Source organism: Leucoraja erinacea, chromosome 14 (genome assembly GCF_028641065.1).
Source record: "Leucoraja erinacea ecotype New England chromosome 14, Leri_hhj_1, whole genome shotgun sequence".
Classification (NCBI taxonomy): domain Eukaryota; kingdom Metazoa; phylum Chordata; class Chondrichthyes; order Rajiformes; family Rajidae; genus Leucoraja; species Leucoraja erinaceus.
This window is the reverse complement of record NC_073390.1, coordinates 11,339,573-11,354,850: the sequence shown is the minus strand read 5'-3', so window position 1 is coordinate 11,354,850 and position 15,278 is coordinate 11,339,573. Positions and strand designations below refer to the sequence as shown.

Sequence of the window (15,278 nt, the reverse complement as noted above, 5' to 3'; positions counted from 1 at the left end):
GTCGCCTCCGCCTGGGTTTTTTTTCGATGGGAAAGAGTCCTCACCACCCAGTGATGACCCCTTGTCTCATCTCCACCAGTCCCCCTACTGTTGGACTCACTAAATGGCCTTCTATCCTCTTTAAACCTTTTCATTTCTAACTTCCAGCGTCTTTTTGTTAACCAGCATCTGCAGTTCCTTCCAACACATAGATCATGGTGCATAGAGAACAAGGAGAGTGTGTTCAGTAGGTCAGAGTGTGTAGGAAGACGCAAATAGCTGGAGTAACTCAGTGGGTCAGGCAGCACCTCTGGAGAAAAAGCAATGGGTGACGTTTCGGTGAAGAAGGGTCTCGACCCGAAATGTCCTATTCTCCAGAGATGCTGCCTGATCCACTGAGTTACACCAGCTTTTTGTGTCTATGGCTAGATCAGAGGTTTGGATCTATGGTGCAAGTCCTTGCATAAGATCAGAGAAGCAGACAGGGTGTTCTGAAATATCTGTAGTGGTGCTCTGAAAAATGCAATTCAAAGCTGTGCAGGAGTTATCTGCAGAGGAAAGCGACCAGGAATTTGCCTCGCACTCTCACTATACCATCACAGCTGCATCCATCCATGTTCAGCCGGTACCCCACATGGCAGCTGCACTCGTAGCCTCCAGGATTGTTACTGCAATCTTGCACGCAGCAAGCAGTGTTGGTCTCACACTCATTGGAATCTGCGATGAACAGGAAAATCAGATTCAGTCAACTTTATCACCACTTGAACTCAGTCTAGCATAGAGCACTGGTAAACAGTGGAGACACAGAAGACTCAGCAGGTCAGGCAGCATCTCAGGAAATCTCATGGACCCCAAACATCACCTCTCTGAAGATGCTGTCTGATCCACTGAGCTACTCCAGCACTCGGTCTCTTCTATTGTAAACCAGGATCTACTGTTCCCTGTTTTTACAGGAGACAGCGAGTCAGTTATCAAAAATCAAACAGCAAAATTTGATTTTGATTGAAGCTAAATAGTTCCATGCAAGTTAAGACACAGGTAGACAGAGTAGTGAAGAAGACATTTGCAATGTTTGCCTTCAATGGTCAGGACATCGAGTAGAGGAGTTGGAATGTCATGTTACAACTGTACGTAATGTTGGTGAGGCCAAACTCATGGAGTACTGCGTGCATTTCTGGTCACCCAGCTGTTGCAAGGATGACATTTAGCTGGAAAAGCTACAGAAAAGTTTTGTAAGGACGTTTTGTGGCAGGAGGCCTGTAGTTACAGGAGAGGTGGATAACCTGGGACCGTTTTCCCATGGAGCGTAGAAGATGACCTTAAAGAGGTATAAATGATCATGAGTCTGTTTCCCAGGGTAGGAGAGTCTAAAACTAGAGGGCATGGGCGAGAGGGGAAAGATTTAAAGAAAGGAAAATTGAGAAGTTACTTTCGCACACAGGGGAAGGTGGGCAGGTGGAATAGACTGTCAGGGGAAGCAGTGGGTACAATTACAATGTTTAAAAGACATTTGGATAGGTTAATGTCTCGTGAAGGTTAAGAGGATATGGGCCAAATGCCAAATAGACAACTTGCTCGGCATGGATGAGTTGGGCCAAAGGGCCTGTTTCCATGTAGTCAACCTCTATGACTCTGCTAACATGAAGATTATCAGATTACAACAAAACTCAAAAGTGTAAGGATAGAGAGAGCCATTACCCTCCATTAACAAAAACCACTATTTCATTAAGTTCGAAGGCACGACCGAGGTGCATAGGGACAATTTTTATTTAAATCAGCATTAATAAAGATGCAGCCAATTACAAATTTGCATCCTTAATAAATTTGATTTTTTTTCCCTCTATGACCCTTGGTCGTTCCTTCAACCTTAATGAAATAGTGTATTATTTTTGTAGGATAGTAGGTAGAATGATATCCATTGAACAACTGAGGACTTAAATTTAAGGATAAAACATCACACCGTCCCTTTCAATTCCCAAACCTTGGTTTTCTTCCTGAAACTTCACAATCAAAATTGAAGATAAAACTCAATACACAGCATGATAAGATCAAATATCCTTCTGCAATGTAATGGTCGTCCTTATGTATCTGATACAAAAGCAGATTAAGGCTCAGATTCAATATCGTGTTATGTTTTCATTGTCATGTATCCCTGATTCACAATGTACAGATTACTGCTCTCCAGTTTCAATTGTGAAACTGTATTTATAAAAGCAAAATTCATATGGGTTTAATGGAAAGTAATGAATATGGCTGTACCAAGACATGTGTGTCCATCAGAGTCCAGGATGTATCCTTGATTACAAAAGCAAGAAGGCCCAGCGGTTTTGTGTTCACAATGGTGTGAGCAACCACCATTGTTCCTCTCACAGCTATTCACAATCTCCATTTCAATACCTGTTGGTGGAAAGACATTAGAACATAGTAGGCCAGTTCTCCACACGTCAACATTCAAAACCATGGATCTCAAAACACACAAAGATTGCACTAACATCCTGCAGAACTACCAGGGGGCACATTATCACACGAGCACTGCAGAAGTTTCTAATTTCACTTGCAAGGAATACACACGCCAAGGCCAATAACATCTGGATCCAAATTCGGGGGTGGGCAACTCTGTGATCTGGGAGTCCCCAGAACACATCCCGCTGGCTGGGGAAAGCAGCCAACATAATCAAGGACCTTTTTGACCCGGGTCATTCCCTAGTCTCTATGCTCCCGTCAGGCAGAAGATCCAAAAGCTTGAAATTATGTTCCAGTAGTGGGGAACAGCTTCTTCCTCTCTGTTATAAGACTTTTGAATAGTTCTCCCATAAGCTAATGGTTGGAAGTAGTCTCAATCTTCCAACCGACCTCATTGTGGACGTTAGACTTTTTCTCTGATGTTGTAAAACTAAAATGCTGAAAGCTAGGGAGCTGCCGGCGAGCACCACAACAATGCATTGGGAAGCTCCCGGCAAAGCGCGGCAAGAGAGGGCCTGGCAGCGGTCAAGGACACGCCACAGAGAGAACAAAGAGGAACCCAGAGTTGGGTGGTGGGGAGTTGGTGCCGAGAGGACAAAGGGGGACCCGGTGTGGGGGGGGTGGGGGAATGCAGAGAGAACAATGAGGAACCCAGCATGGGGAAGCATGGGGGCACCGAGAACGAAGAGGGGCACAGAGCTGGGTGGAGGGGAATGCAGAGAGAACAAAGGGGGACCCAGCATGTGGGAGGCCACTGGCTTGATGGTTCTCATCCATAGCTTTATCTGATTTAAATTGATAGCACATAAACAAAAGCTTTTTATTGTATTTCGGTCCATGGGACAATGATAAATGCCACTTCCCAAAAACATTTAGGACCTGAGATTTATGAGGCAGTTAATTCATTTACCTAGAGAGCTGAGATACACCTCACCAAGCAAATAGCCTGGATTTCCCCCAAAATGATCCAAGTTATGTAAAAAACGCCACCAGATACAGTCACGACTTAATTGCGGAATGGCAACACAATTGGGTGCCTTGCGTTGATTCCCAACCAACACCTAGCATCAGGTTTTATACACTGGAAAGGCCACAAGAAAAGCACCCAAGTATGTGGCATTCACAGAGGACATTTCATTCACTGTTTTATATTGGGATCCGCAAGAACCCAACTGTGTTCCACGTCATCAACAATGGATTCCCACAGATTGTCAGCTGTTTTTGTGGAAATTTAATAGGTGTGAATTTCTCTCAGAGTTAAATAAAAGCAACATAATGACGCAAAAGCTTTCCCATGGAATTTTGCAGTACCAGCTGCCGCAGGATGGAAGTGATATCTGCTCATGGAAACTGCAGTTCACAGTTCTTGCAAGCCTACACACAGACTGGATGGGATAGGATGCTTCCTCTGGCATTAGAGTGCAGAAACAGGAGTCACAGTCTCAGAATAAAGAGGAGGTTGCTTACAAATGAGATGAGAACATTTTCACTCAAGGTGTGGCGAATATTTGGACCTTTCAATGCTGGAGGCTGTGGTGGCACAGTCGATGACTTTATTCAAAGAATGACTGATAATTTCCTGGACATTAAGGCAATTAAAGCACTTTGGGATAGTGAAGGAAAATGACACTGAGGTAGCAGGGCTCAGCTTAGGTTCATTATTGTCACTTGGCTTTGTTTTGCATGCTATCCAAACAGACCAGATATCTAGAAGTGTCTCAACCCGAAATGTCACCCATTCCTTCTCTCCAGAGATGCTGCCTGTCTCGCTGAGTTACTCCAGCATTTTGTGTCTATCTTTAGACCAGATATACCATCAGTTCAAACTCAAGAACAATCGATAGAACAAAGAGTATGGTTCTCAGCACTGTAGGACATTATAGCGCATCGGTTCCTTAGACAGTCCAATGTCTGCAATGGGGTGAAGATGAACAGTACCCAGGCTTATGGAAGGATCGTTCAGAATCCTAAAAGTGGAAGGGAAAAAACTGTTCCAATACTGGTGCGCAGTTTCAAGCTTTTATAATTTCCACTGGACAGGAGCAAGGAGAAGGAATTAATGACTAGGGTGGGACATGTCTTTGGTTATGTTGCGTGCTTTTCCGAAGAGCGTGAAGAGTCGACGGAGTCAATGGTGGGAAAGGGTGATACTGCTAGAGCCCAGCACTATCAAAGTTATAATCCATGCAGTGAAAGGCTAATCTGAGGACACGCATGTCAGATGGGAATAAAATATTTGTCACTATTTCAATGACAAACTGAGGTGAGCCCTTCTGATGCACTGTCCAATATTCATCCCTCAACCAACGTGACAAAACTGGGCATTCAGGAGCATCCAGAGATGATTATTACAATTTGCGGGACTTTGGTAAGTGCCAATGATTCCACAGGCAAAGTGTTGTATAGGTACTTACTTGACCAAAATATATTATCAAGTGCAATGTGCAAGTTCCTTCTAATCTTTCTTATGACTATCCTGGACCACAGAACTGATTTTTTAATAATTTTCAGGATGAAAGGCATTAAAGGCATATTGTCGCAGGGTGTCGGCACTTATCCAACAACCGCACGTGGTTTACCCCAGCCCAGCTTGAAAGCAGTACTTACGGTAACACTGCTTCCCATCGGCACCCAGTTCAAATCCAGGCTTACAGATACAGCTAAATGATCCCAGGATATTGATGCACTGATGAGCACACATTGCAATTCCAGTGGTGCACTCATTAATGTCTGCAAAGGAAAGGTCAGTGATTAATAGAGAAAACATTGAAGCACTCATCACTCAGAACCACAGACAGAGCCCTTCAATACCAGGCACAGGGAGAAGATAATCAAAAGCCGTAAGCAGCCCTTTACGTCATTCGATATCCTATTACTTCCATCCCAAATGCTGATTTTCAATTTTAAAATTGTTTAGCAAAGTTTTGTATGCATTGCCTTCCACGCATTGTCGATCAGAGAGGAGATGCCAAGTGAGCTAAAGTTGAAAGGTACAAAAAACAAATGAAATCTGATATGGACTTATTTCCAGGAAAGGAAGAATTAACGATCAAGTGATGTGGAACAGGATATAACTTGAGCCCTTGCTAGAGTACACCCATGGGGATCAAAGGGGACATTAGATCTTTGCGGCATAAATCAACTTAAGCGCTCGACTGAGGTATTTTCCATCGATGATCATCATGGTTCACTGGAACACAACTCAATCCATGCAATTTACCAAGAGACAAATGCTGTCAATGAGAGGTTAACTTCTATCTTTGTCTGATGAGTGTAAGAACTTCAGCCATATCCCTGTTACAGCAATGGCTAACAATAGCTGCTGTAATATTGGATTTAACGGAATGCTGAGCCCAATCCAATTTTGAAATGTATGCATCGCTCAGAGGCTTTCGGAACTTTCTAAGGCTTAACACTTCGAAAGTTTATTAAAAGATATGACTCTTCACATCCATCGACTTCAATTAAACTGGAGAGTTTCTATGAAATTAATGTTAGAGGTAGGACAATCGTGTAATAAATCCTGTTAACACCGATAGATACAATGCAGCCATAGTTAGGCAACCCAGTGTAGGTTGCCCAGTTCTGCTAAGTTAGGAGTAAATAAATACAGAGGATCAAAACATAATGAAGAGTTCTATTACTATTATTGTTACCACATGAGGGGTTGTTTGGACAAGGCAGGCAAATGGGGTTAAGAGGGAAAGGTAGATTGAATGGCAGTGTAGACTTCTTGGGCCGAATGGTCTAATTCTACTCCTAGAACTTATGAACACAAATCCACTATGCAGTCTACTATCAAATACTCATTAGTTTCCTGCCCTATCACGAGAGAGAGCAGGGTTTAATTGCCTGTTGGGGAGATACAAGTTTGTAGGTTAATTTGGCTTTGGTTAAAATTGCAAATTTTCCCCAGTGTGGAAGATGGTGCTAGTGCAGGGATCGCAGGTCGGCATGGACTCGGTGAGCCAAAGGGCCTGTTTCCACACTGTATCTCTAAACTAAACTAAACTAAACCATCTGAACCCAAACACCAATGGAAGGCTATTGTTTGAATCATTCGCTATTATGTTATTTTGTTATGGGCCTGTCCCACTTATGCGACTTTTTCGGCAACTGACAGCACCCGTCATAGGTCATTGCAGGTTGGCGAAAATTTTCAACATGTTGAAAATCCAGCGGCGACCAGAAAGACGCTACGACTCTTTGGGTGACTGAGGAGACGACTCACGACCATACAGGCGACACCCTGGCGACATGTCGCGGGGTGAAGCCTGTACGGTCGTGAATAGTCACCCAAAGAGTCATACCTTGTTCTGGTCGCCCCTGGATTGAAAATTTTCAGCGACCTGTAACAACCTATGACGGATACCGGCAGTCGCCGAAAAAGTCGCGTAAGTGGGACAGGCCCATAGTCTTCACCATTTCCATACCATCGCAGCTCTTCCCATTCACCGATAGCCGATATCCAGGATTGCATTCACACTGCGCCATTCCAGCATCGTTGTGACATATGTGGCCACAGCCTCCGTTTCTCTCCTGACATGGGTCCTTCACTAGTGACGGTCGAAAAAGAAAACACTGTAACCATCTTAGTAAGTACACTGGAAGCTTATCTCAACATTCAGGAAATCCGTGCATAGAAAGGACCATGCCTGCACAATGCAGAATAAGTTGGCATCATAGTGTTGCTGTTTCGTGATACACTTGACTTTGCCTATTTCAGTTTGGGTACAGATTGCTGGTATGTAGGTTATATCGAAAGAGGAACAGTTTTGTCCTTTGTACTTGCATGGCAAATGAATATCTCGCCCTATCACATTACATAGATGACCATCCGGTTATATATTTTATGTATGTGATATTGGTATTTAGTTAACATTTAGTTAGCCAACACTGGTGTTTACACTCAGGACATGCGAGTGGGTCTTCTCTACCAATGTTGCTCCTCTTGGTGCTCCTGCTTCCACAATGCTAAAACGCAGGAAATTCGCAGAAATTAATCCAGTACTAACAAAGGAAAGAAAACCTATGCCATAGTTAAGATGGTTATGGACTTGGGGAAGAATGTGGGGGAGTGAGCTGTTAGTAAGTTACAGCTCCATGTTTTTGCAAAGTTACCCCATAGTTATAGTTATAACTATAGATATTTCTGGAGGTTTCAGGCCATTGTAGTCAGACTCCAAGCCATCTCTTGAGCTATTGTCAGTCATGAAGCATGGTGGTAGGATAAATGTGAGTCAAACCAGGTTTGAGGGATGTAAAGGGGGCAGGATTCCTTGATGTGTGTGAGTAAACTAAATCTTTTCTTTTACAAATACATGGAAATATTTATCTTTTGGCAGAACCTATTGGCTTAGTGCTGGGTTATCACATTGTTAAGTGAAAGGTTTGCGTAGTCTCCATATCTTACACCATTCGGCCAACCTGTTTGCTGAATATTGTGATGGGTGGGCGACACGACTCACGCCGCAGCGGCCTCTGCAGTCCGTCTGTCGTTTTTTTTTTTTGTCACGTTCGAATGTTTGAATGTAGTTTAAAGTGTTTTTTTTTAACTGGGTGTGTGTGTGGGGGGCGGGGGGTGGGGGAAACTTTAAAAAATCTTTCCCCTGCAAGGAGAACCCGACCTTTTCCCTGTCAGGTCTCCGTTGTCGTTGGGGCCGAGCAACGTGGAACGGCCTCCAACCGGAACGACCTGAGGCTACAGTCACGGAGCCTGCGGACTTACCCACCATCGCGGAGCTGGCCGAGTTCGGAACGGGAGGAGCTGTGGTGGGGAGCTGCTGCGACCCGACCCCGGAGATTCGGTGGCTTACCGCAGGTCTGGTGGACGGTGACACCGGGAGCCTGCGGGTCCCTGCTGGGAGACCGCTTTTCGGGGCTTCCGCAACGGAGATTTCTCCCGCTCGAGTTGCGGGGTTGAAAATTACCTGGAGCGGGGCCTTACATCATCGCCCGGCATGGACCTAAATGGCCGCGGGACATGTTAGCGCCGCCGGGGGATCCAACACCAAGACCCGGAGCGTGGCCTTGCATCACACGGCGCGGCTTTAATGGCCGCGGGACTTACTTACCATCGCCCGCCGGAGGCTTTGACTGACATCGGGAGGAGAATGAGTAGTGCAGGGGAGAGATAAGACTTTGCCTTCCATCACAGTGAGGAGGAGATTCACTGTGATGGATGTTTGTGTAAATTGTGTTGTGTCTTGGTTCTTTTGTGTATGACTGCAGAAACCAAATCTCGTTTGAACCTCAATGAGGTTCAAATGACAACAAATAAATTGTATTGTATTGTATTGTTTAAGGTTGCTAACTGAGGAAAATGGGAGCAGGTTAGGAAGCAGCTTTCAACTTTAACTGGAGCCCTCCAGTGAGGTGGGATTTTGTTTTACAGATACAAATCACAACTTTAGCGAGTTTTACCATCTCTTCACAAACAAAACCCCAGGGAGTCAGAATCACAACAGGTGGAGTTGATGCAAACTTAATGAAATACTGCACTGTATTTTGCGTGCATGCTGCAATCCAGTTAACCCTGTTCACGTCACAGTTCCAAGGTGGCAGGTTCAGTCCTGACTCTGAATGCTTTGTCCAGTTTCCGTATTCTGCTTTCGACTATGCGGGTTCTCTTCAGTTCCCTCCCATATCCCAAAACATGTTGGAAGACCAATTGTTCCCTATAAATTACTACTTTGTATAGACAAGTAGCAGGAGGAATCAAAATAGAGTTGATGGGTATGAGGGAAAATAAGTTGCAGGAATGCAGGGAAATATAAAGAATGGAACAGGATTGCTCTCTTGGGAGTTAGTATGGACTTGAAAGGCGGATGACTTCCTTCTGCAACATAATAATGAGGTGTTTTCTTATAGAGGGAGAAAAGTTGGTCACTATATTTTTATTCAAGGTATACTTCCTGAAACAGCTCAGGATGGGTGTTGCTTCTTCTCGGACGAGGAACTCCAGACACATCATTAGCAACCGTCTCAGCCATCAGTGAAGGGACCAGGGGCAGGGTGATTAAAATGCAGGCTGAGCTTCTTCAGCTCTCTGGGAGAGCCCCTGTCTATTAAATGTAAGGGTCATACAGGACTTGTGACTATTATTGCTAATGCTGCCTTCAAACCTCTTGCCTTGTCCAGAGATCTGGAACAAGTACTGCATTGACATTTACAAAAGGTTGAGAACAAGGTGACAGCAGCACCATGTGCATGGCCCCATGGCCCCTAACAGAAATACGACCTTTAACCCACTGCAGCCCTCATGCTTAAAATGGTCAATCTCGGTGCTTACGTTCACAGTGTTTCCCGTCTCCTGTCAGCTGATAGTTCCAACGACACTTGCACTGGTAGTGGTTCTCGCTGATCTGCACACACTCATGTTCACAACCGCCATTGTTCATGGAACACGAGTTGATAGCTAGTGGGGTTCAAAATGGAGAATAGCAATTAGAATCTCCTCAGGGAATCACACAAAATAAATAAACTTTCCTCTGCCTACAATGACATAGCCAAGTCTGTACAACATTGTCGGAGTCATTTAAAATTGCCCTGGCGTTCACCAGTCACAGACCTACTCATTGATGAGGAAAAAGGAGATTCAGTGGCTGCTGTACATCTGACAACATTCATTCGCTGGGCCCCGCTAGCTTCTTTCCAAAGGTTGCAGCCAGAAGAGCCCATGGGCATTTTACTGCTTCATCCACCCCGACCCATGGGCAGGCAAGGAGGCTCTGCAAAAGGAACAAAGAGCAACTGTGCTGGCCTCTCAAAGCATGCAGCCTACAAACCCACAGGGGAACGAGACGTGAAGATCAGAAAGTAGAAACAAAGAACTGCAGATGCTGGGTTATACCAAAGATAGACATAAAGTGCTGGAGAAACTCACCGGGTCAGGCAGCATCTCTGAAGAAAAAAGATGGGTGATGTTTTGGGTCCGAAACATCACCTATCCTTTTTCTCCAGAGATAATGGAGAGGATGTTTCCACTAGTGGGTGAGTCTTGGGCCAGAGGTCATAGCCTCACAATTAAAGGACGTTCCCTTAGGAAGGAGATGAGGAAGAATTTCTTTAGTCAGAGGGTGGTGAATCTGTGGCATTCATTGCAACAGAAGGTGGTGGAGGCCATGTCAATGGATATTTTTAATGCAGAGATAGATAGATTCTTATTACGGGTGTCAGGGGTTATGGCGAGAAGGCAGGAGAATGAGGTTAAGATAGATAGATAGATAGGAAAAATAGAGTTTTCATTCAGTTTTAGTTTAGACATACAGCGTGGAAACAGGCCCTTCAGCCGCACTGACCATCCATCACCCATGCATTAGTTCTATCCTACACACTAAGGACATTTTACAGAAGCCAATTAACCTACAAATCTGCACATCTTTTAAATGTGGGAGGAAACCGGAGCACCCGGAGAAAACCCACACAGTCACTGGGAGAACATACAAACTCTGCACAGACGGCGCCCGTATGATTGAATGGTGGAGTAAACTAGATGGGCTGAATGGCGTAATTCTGCTCCTATCACTAATGAACTGATGCTGCATAACCCACTGAGTTACTACAGCATTTTGTGACTACCTTTGAGATGGCTGTGACAACTGTGGACTCAACTCCGCTCAGTATCGTAATATAGGTCATCTGACCCCCCCCCCCCCCTCCCCCCATCTCCCCCCATAGGGGCTGATAAGGGTGCAAGGGCTAGGAAAATCAGTTCTCCTGATTCCAATCTCAAAACAAAAGCACAAAGTGAGCACTGAGCACCAATTATAAAAACAAGGGATTTGATGAGATTGAGATGCAAGATAACTGCTTGCATCATGAGGGGTCAGCAGTGGCACAACGGTAGAGTTGCTGCCTTACAGTATCAGAGACCTGGTTCGATCCTGACTGCAGGTGTTGCCTGTACGGAGTTTGTACGTTCTCCCCGCGTGCATTTTCCCCGGGTGCTTCGGTTTCCTCCCACACTCCAAAAGCGTGCAGGTTTGTAGGTTAATTGGCTTCTGTAAACTGTCGTTAGCGTGTGGGATAGCACTAGTGTGCGGGTGATTGCTGGTCAGCGCGGACTTGGTGGCCTGTTTTCACGCTGTATGTCCAAACAAAAACAAGATTTAAAGAGGCCAAAGCACCTCTATAAACAGCACCCCTCAGATGGTCAGTGGAGACAGAGTGACTGTAATTGTGGACTTAATGGGCCCATTTCATTACAAACAGCAGCGATCCCACTAATCACAGGACCTCTTAATCTCTAGGTTTATCTGATAGTTAGTCATCTTCCTGAAGACTTCAATATCCACTCAAAGTGGTCACGCTAAGGTGCAATTAAGCAGAAACAGCATCAAATAACAACAGTTTAACTTTAATGTCGGCCTTGCCTTTAATAAGTCTGACCTTTTCGCTTCAAAGTGCTGCTTGTTTAATGAGGTGGAAAATCCAGGATTCCCCCCACCCCCTCCCCTCCCCACCCCACCGCCTGAGGTAAGGCTCCCTATTCATTCCTCCTTCTGATTCCTTCAAAGGAAAGGCTTGGTATCTTTTTCCAACAAAATAAAATTGCCATGCACAGCCGCCCGCGTGGGAGAATGGGACAACAACACTGCGTTTTGCACATGCCAGTCAAATTAACACCCATCCATCAACATCTATGACGGGGATCAAAGCATTAGGGGAATCGGCAAAAAGAAAAAGCACAAAGGGTCTGTGAAGCACAAGGAACCAATCTGGGATTGCTCAGTTATGGCTTTTGCCTTGGAGCTTAGAGGACTAACCTCGCGTCCTGCATTGGGCTCTGTGTGGATTGTTCAACTCAGTAATGCAGTGGAGATTGGATTTCTCCGGGGCAAACAATATAGCTCAGGTTTCTCAGTGGTCTCCCAGGAATATGAAAGGGGTTTTACTCCGCATGCAACAACTGGAAAACCTCAGACTTTTGTCTTCAGTCTCCACTGCTCCCAATCAGAGTTGTGTACAGGATTTGGGGTTTTAGAGGGGATTTGCTGTGGCCCATAAAGAGAAACAACTGAAAAGTGAGCACAGACAGGAATATGATGGACACAAGTTAAAATGTTCACACGGCCACCTTGGTGATTGGATTTGCCATCTTCAAGGCTTAGGGAGATGCTGCATTAATAAGATGTACAGAGACTTTAATATATTATTGTCCACAGCAGCCGGCACAATGTAGCAGCACCATTGGCAAACTGCAGCTAAGAAAGAACCCACAGGACTGAGGAGGGATTACCAAATGTCATTCCTTGGAGAAATGTAATTGTATTCCACAGCGATAGCCCACTCCTCTGGTTCACAGTAGCTGATGAAATGTCAGTAGAAATTAGTGGAGTTGAATTGGAAAATCTTTCGCAAAGTTTGAAAATTGGAAGGAACAGTAGCTTAGAAATTGGACATATTTGTACAGATATTACTCTAAGTATATGCCTGTTCCGTTTCGGGTGGAAGTCTTGGCTGTTCGAAAATTGGACCAGTGCTACCAAATGCAATTACCAGTGCGCAAGTGCTCTTCATCGCCAGTGCACACGTTTATGTCAGCAACCCATGCCTCCTCATTTCCTCCATTCTCACATATATCGGTTCAAATAGCGATGATCAATTTTCACCCACAGTAAAACAGCGAGCAAATCTTGCTTCCCTTAGGAGAATTATCGGGTCCCAAGTAAGACATCATGAAAAGAGCACTGATCATACCAGCACCTTCATTATTATTTGTTAGAAACTTAGAAACATAAAAAATAGGTGCAGGAGGAGACCATTTGGCCCTTTGAGCCTGCACCGCCATTTTTTGTGATCATGGTTGATCATCCACAATCCGTAACCCGTGCCTGCCTTCTCTCCATATCCCTTGATTCTGCTAGCCCCTAGAGCTCTATCTAACTCTCTTTTAAATTCATCCAGTGAATTGGCCTCCACTGCCTTCTGTGGCAGATAATTCCACAAATTCACAACTCTGGGTGAAAACGTTTTTTCTCATCTACTTTTAAATGGCCCCCCTTTATTCTTAGACTGTGGCCCCTGTTTCTGAACTCCCCCATCACTGGGAACATTTTTCCTGCATCTAGCTTGTCCAGTACTTTTATAATTGTATATAGTTCTATAAGATATCCTCTCATCCTTCTCAATTCCAGTGAATACAAGCCCACTCTTTCCAATCTTTCTTCATATGACAGTCCCGCCATCCCGGGGGCTAACCTCGTGATCCTACTCTACACTGTATTTCCTCAAATTAGGAGACCAAAACTGCACACAATACTCCACAGGGCCCTGTACAACTGCTGAAGGACCTCTTTACTCCTATACTCATATCCTCTCGTTATGAATATTCTGTTACAATATTCTGTTGTGCTGCAGCAAGCAAACATTTAATTGTCCTATCTGGGACGCAAGACTATAAACTCTCTTGACTTAACTTGACATGAAGGCCAACATTCCATGAGCTTTCTTCACTGTACCTGCATGTTTACTTTCAGTGATCTTTTCCCCACTAAGATGACAGTGTTCCTGCATTGTGCTCGGCACCACAAGAAGCTGTGGCCTGTGGTTCCTGATAATCCTATTCCCAGCAGTAGCTGAGGGCCACGCTGCATAGTGCACCATGACTCTGCTCCATAACATGTGGGAGGTCTCAGTGGAGACCTGAGCATCATAGCTGACCAGAGCAATCTCCCAGTTAACAAACATTTTAACTTACCTTCCCATTCCTATACTGACCTTTGTGTCCTGAGCCTCCCCCACTGTTAAGAGTGAGGCCACATGCAAATTGGAGGAACAGCACATCATATTACACTTGGGCAACTTACAACACAGCAGTATGAATATTGATTTGTCTAACTTCAATTAACCCATGCGTTCCCTCTTTCTCCATCCCTCCCCCACCCTAGTCATCCTGCTAGTTTAAATGTTTGTAGCCCTTCGTTATCACTTCTTCCACAGCCAACAATGGACCATTGTGGGTTCCATGGCCATCTGTGCTGGCTCAGATTTGCTCTGTACTTTTTCATACCTAAGTTTCCCTCTCCCCTAACTTTCAGTCTGAAGAAGGGTCTCGACCTGAAACGTCACCTATTCCTTCTCTCCAGAGATGCTGCCTGACCCGCTGAGTTCCTCCAGTGTTTTGGGTCTAGCATAATTTCCTCTCTTTTCCCCCACATTTCCCCCACTCCGCCTCTTCCTTTGTCTCCCCTTCCCTTCCACTTCTGTGTCTGGAATGCAGAGAAGAATTTAACTGAGATGATGAATGTGATGCAGCAGTTGTAAGAGAAGCACCCACATAGTTTCCTGATTTTTTTTTCGATGGGCTAGAATTTATAAGGTCATAAGTGACAGGAATAGGCCATTTGGCCCATCAACTCTACTCCATCATTCAATCTTGGCTGATTTATCTCTCCATCTTAACCCCATTCTCCTGCCTTCTCACCACAACCTCTGACTCCTGTATAAATTAAATATCTATCTATCTCTGCCTTAAAAATATCCATTGACATTAACAACTGCTTTATGCACTAAAATAGGTGAAATTGCATTTCTAGTCTTCGCTCCTCATATTTTGCTTATGTCCGATTTGATAGCTAACAGCAAACGGTTATAAAACATCTTCCTATTAGCAATATGTAATTAGAAAATATTGTGTCCAAAGATGATTGTGAGGCATTCATGGTGGCATGCAATGAAGAATCACCACCAGCCTTGTTCCTTTCATTCCCCTTTCATGCTCCTTTCCTATAAATTAGTTTAATCACAAATAAATCTTGAAGCCATCCAGGCTACAATCTTCATCAAAGGGATTCCTCTCAAAATGCACCGATGACTTTATAATCTAACACCAC

The 15,278-nt window shown here is 44.5% G+C and overlaps 1 protein-coding gene across 1 annotated transcript in view; it reads right to left on the bottom strand.

The window, feature by feature from the left end:
• The window catches only part of LOC129703273 (multiple epidermal growth factor-like domains protein 6), a 288,963-nt gene that overhangs the window by 80,781 nt on the left and 192,904 nt on the right, over positions 1–15,278 (bottom strand). The window contains exons 7-11 of the mRNA XM_055645610.1: positions 9,734–9,859; positions 6,876–6,998; positions 5,050–5,172; positions 2,239–2,376; positions 574–696 (exon numbers count right to left, since the gene is read on the bottom strand). Of these exons, the coding sequence (XP_055501585.1) occupies positions 574–696; positions 2,239–2,376; positions 5,050–5,172; positions 6,876–6,998; positions 9,734–9,859 (633 nt within the window). The remainder of the gene's footprint in view (positions 1–573; positions 697–2,238; positions 2,377–5,049; positions 5,173–6,875; positions 6,999–9,733; positions 9,860–15,278) is intronic.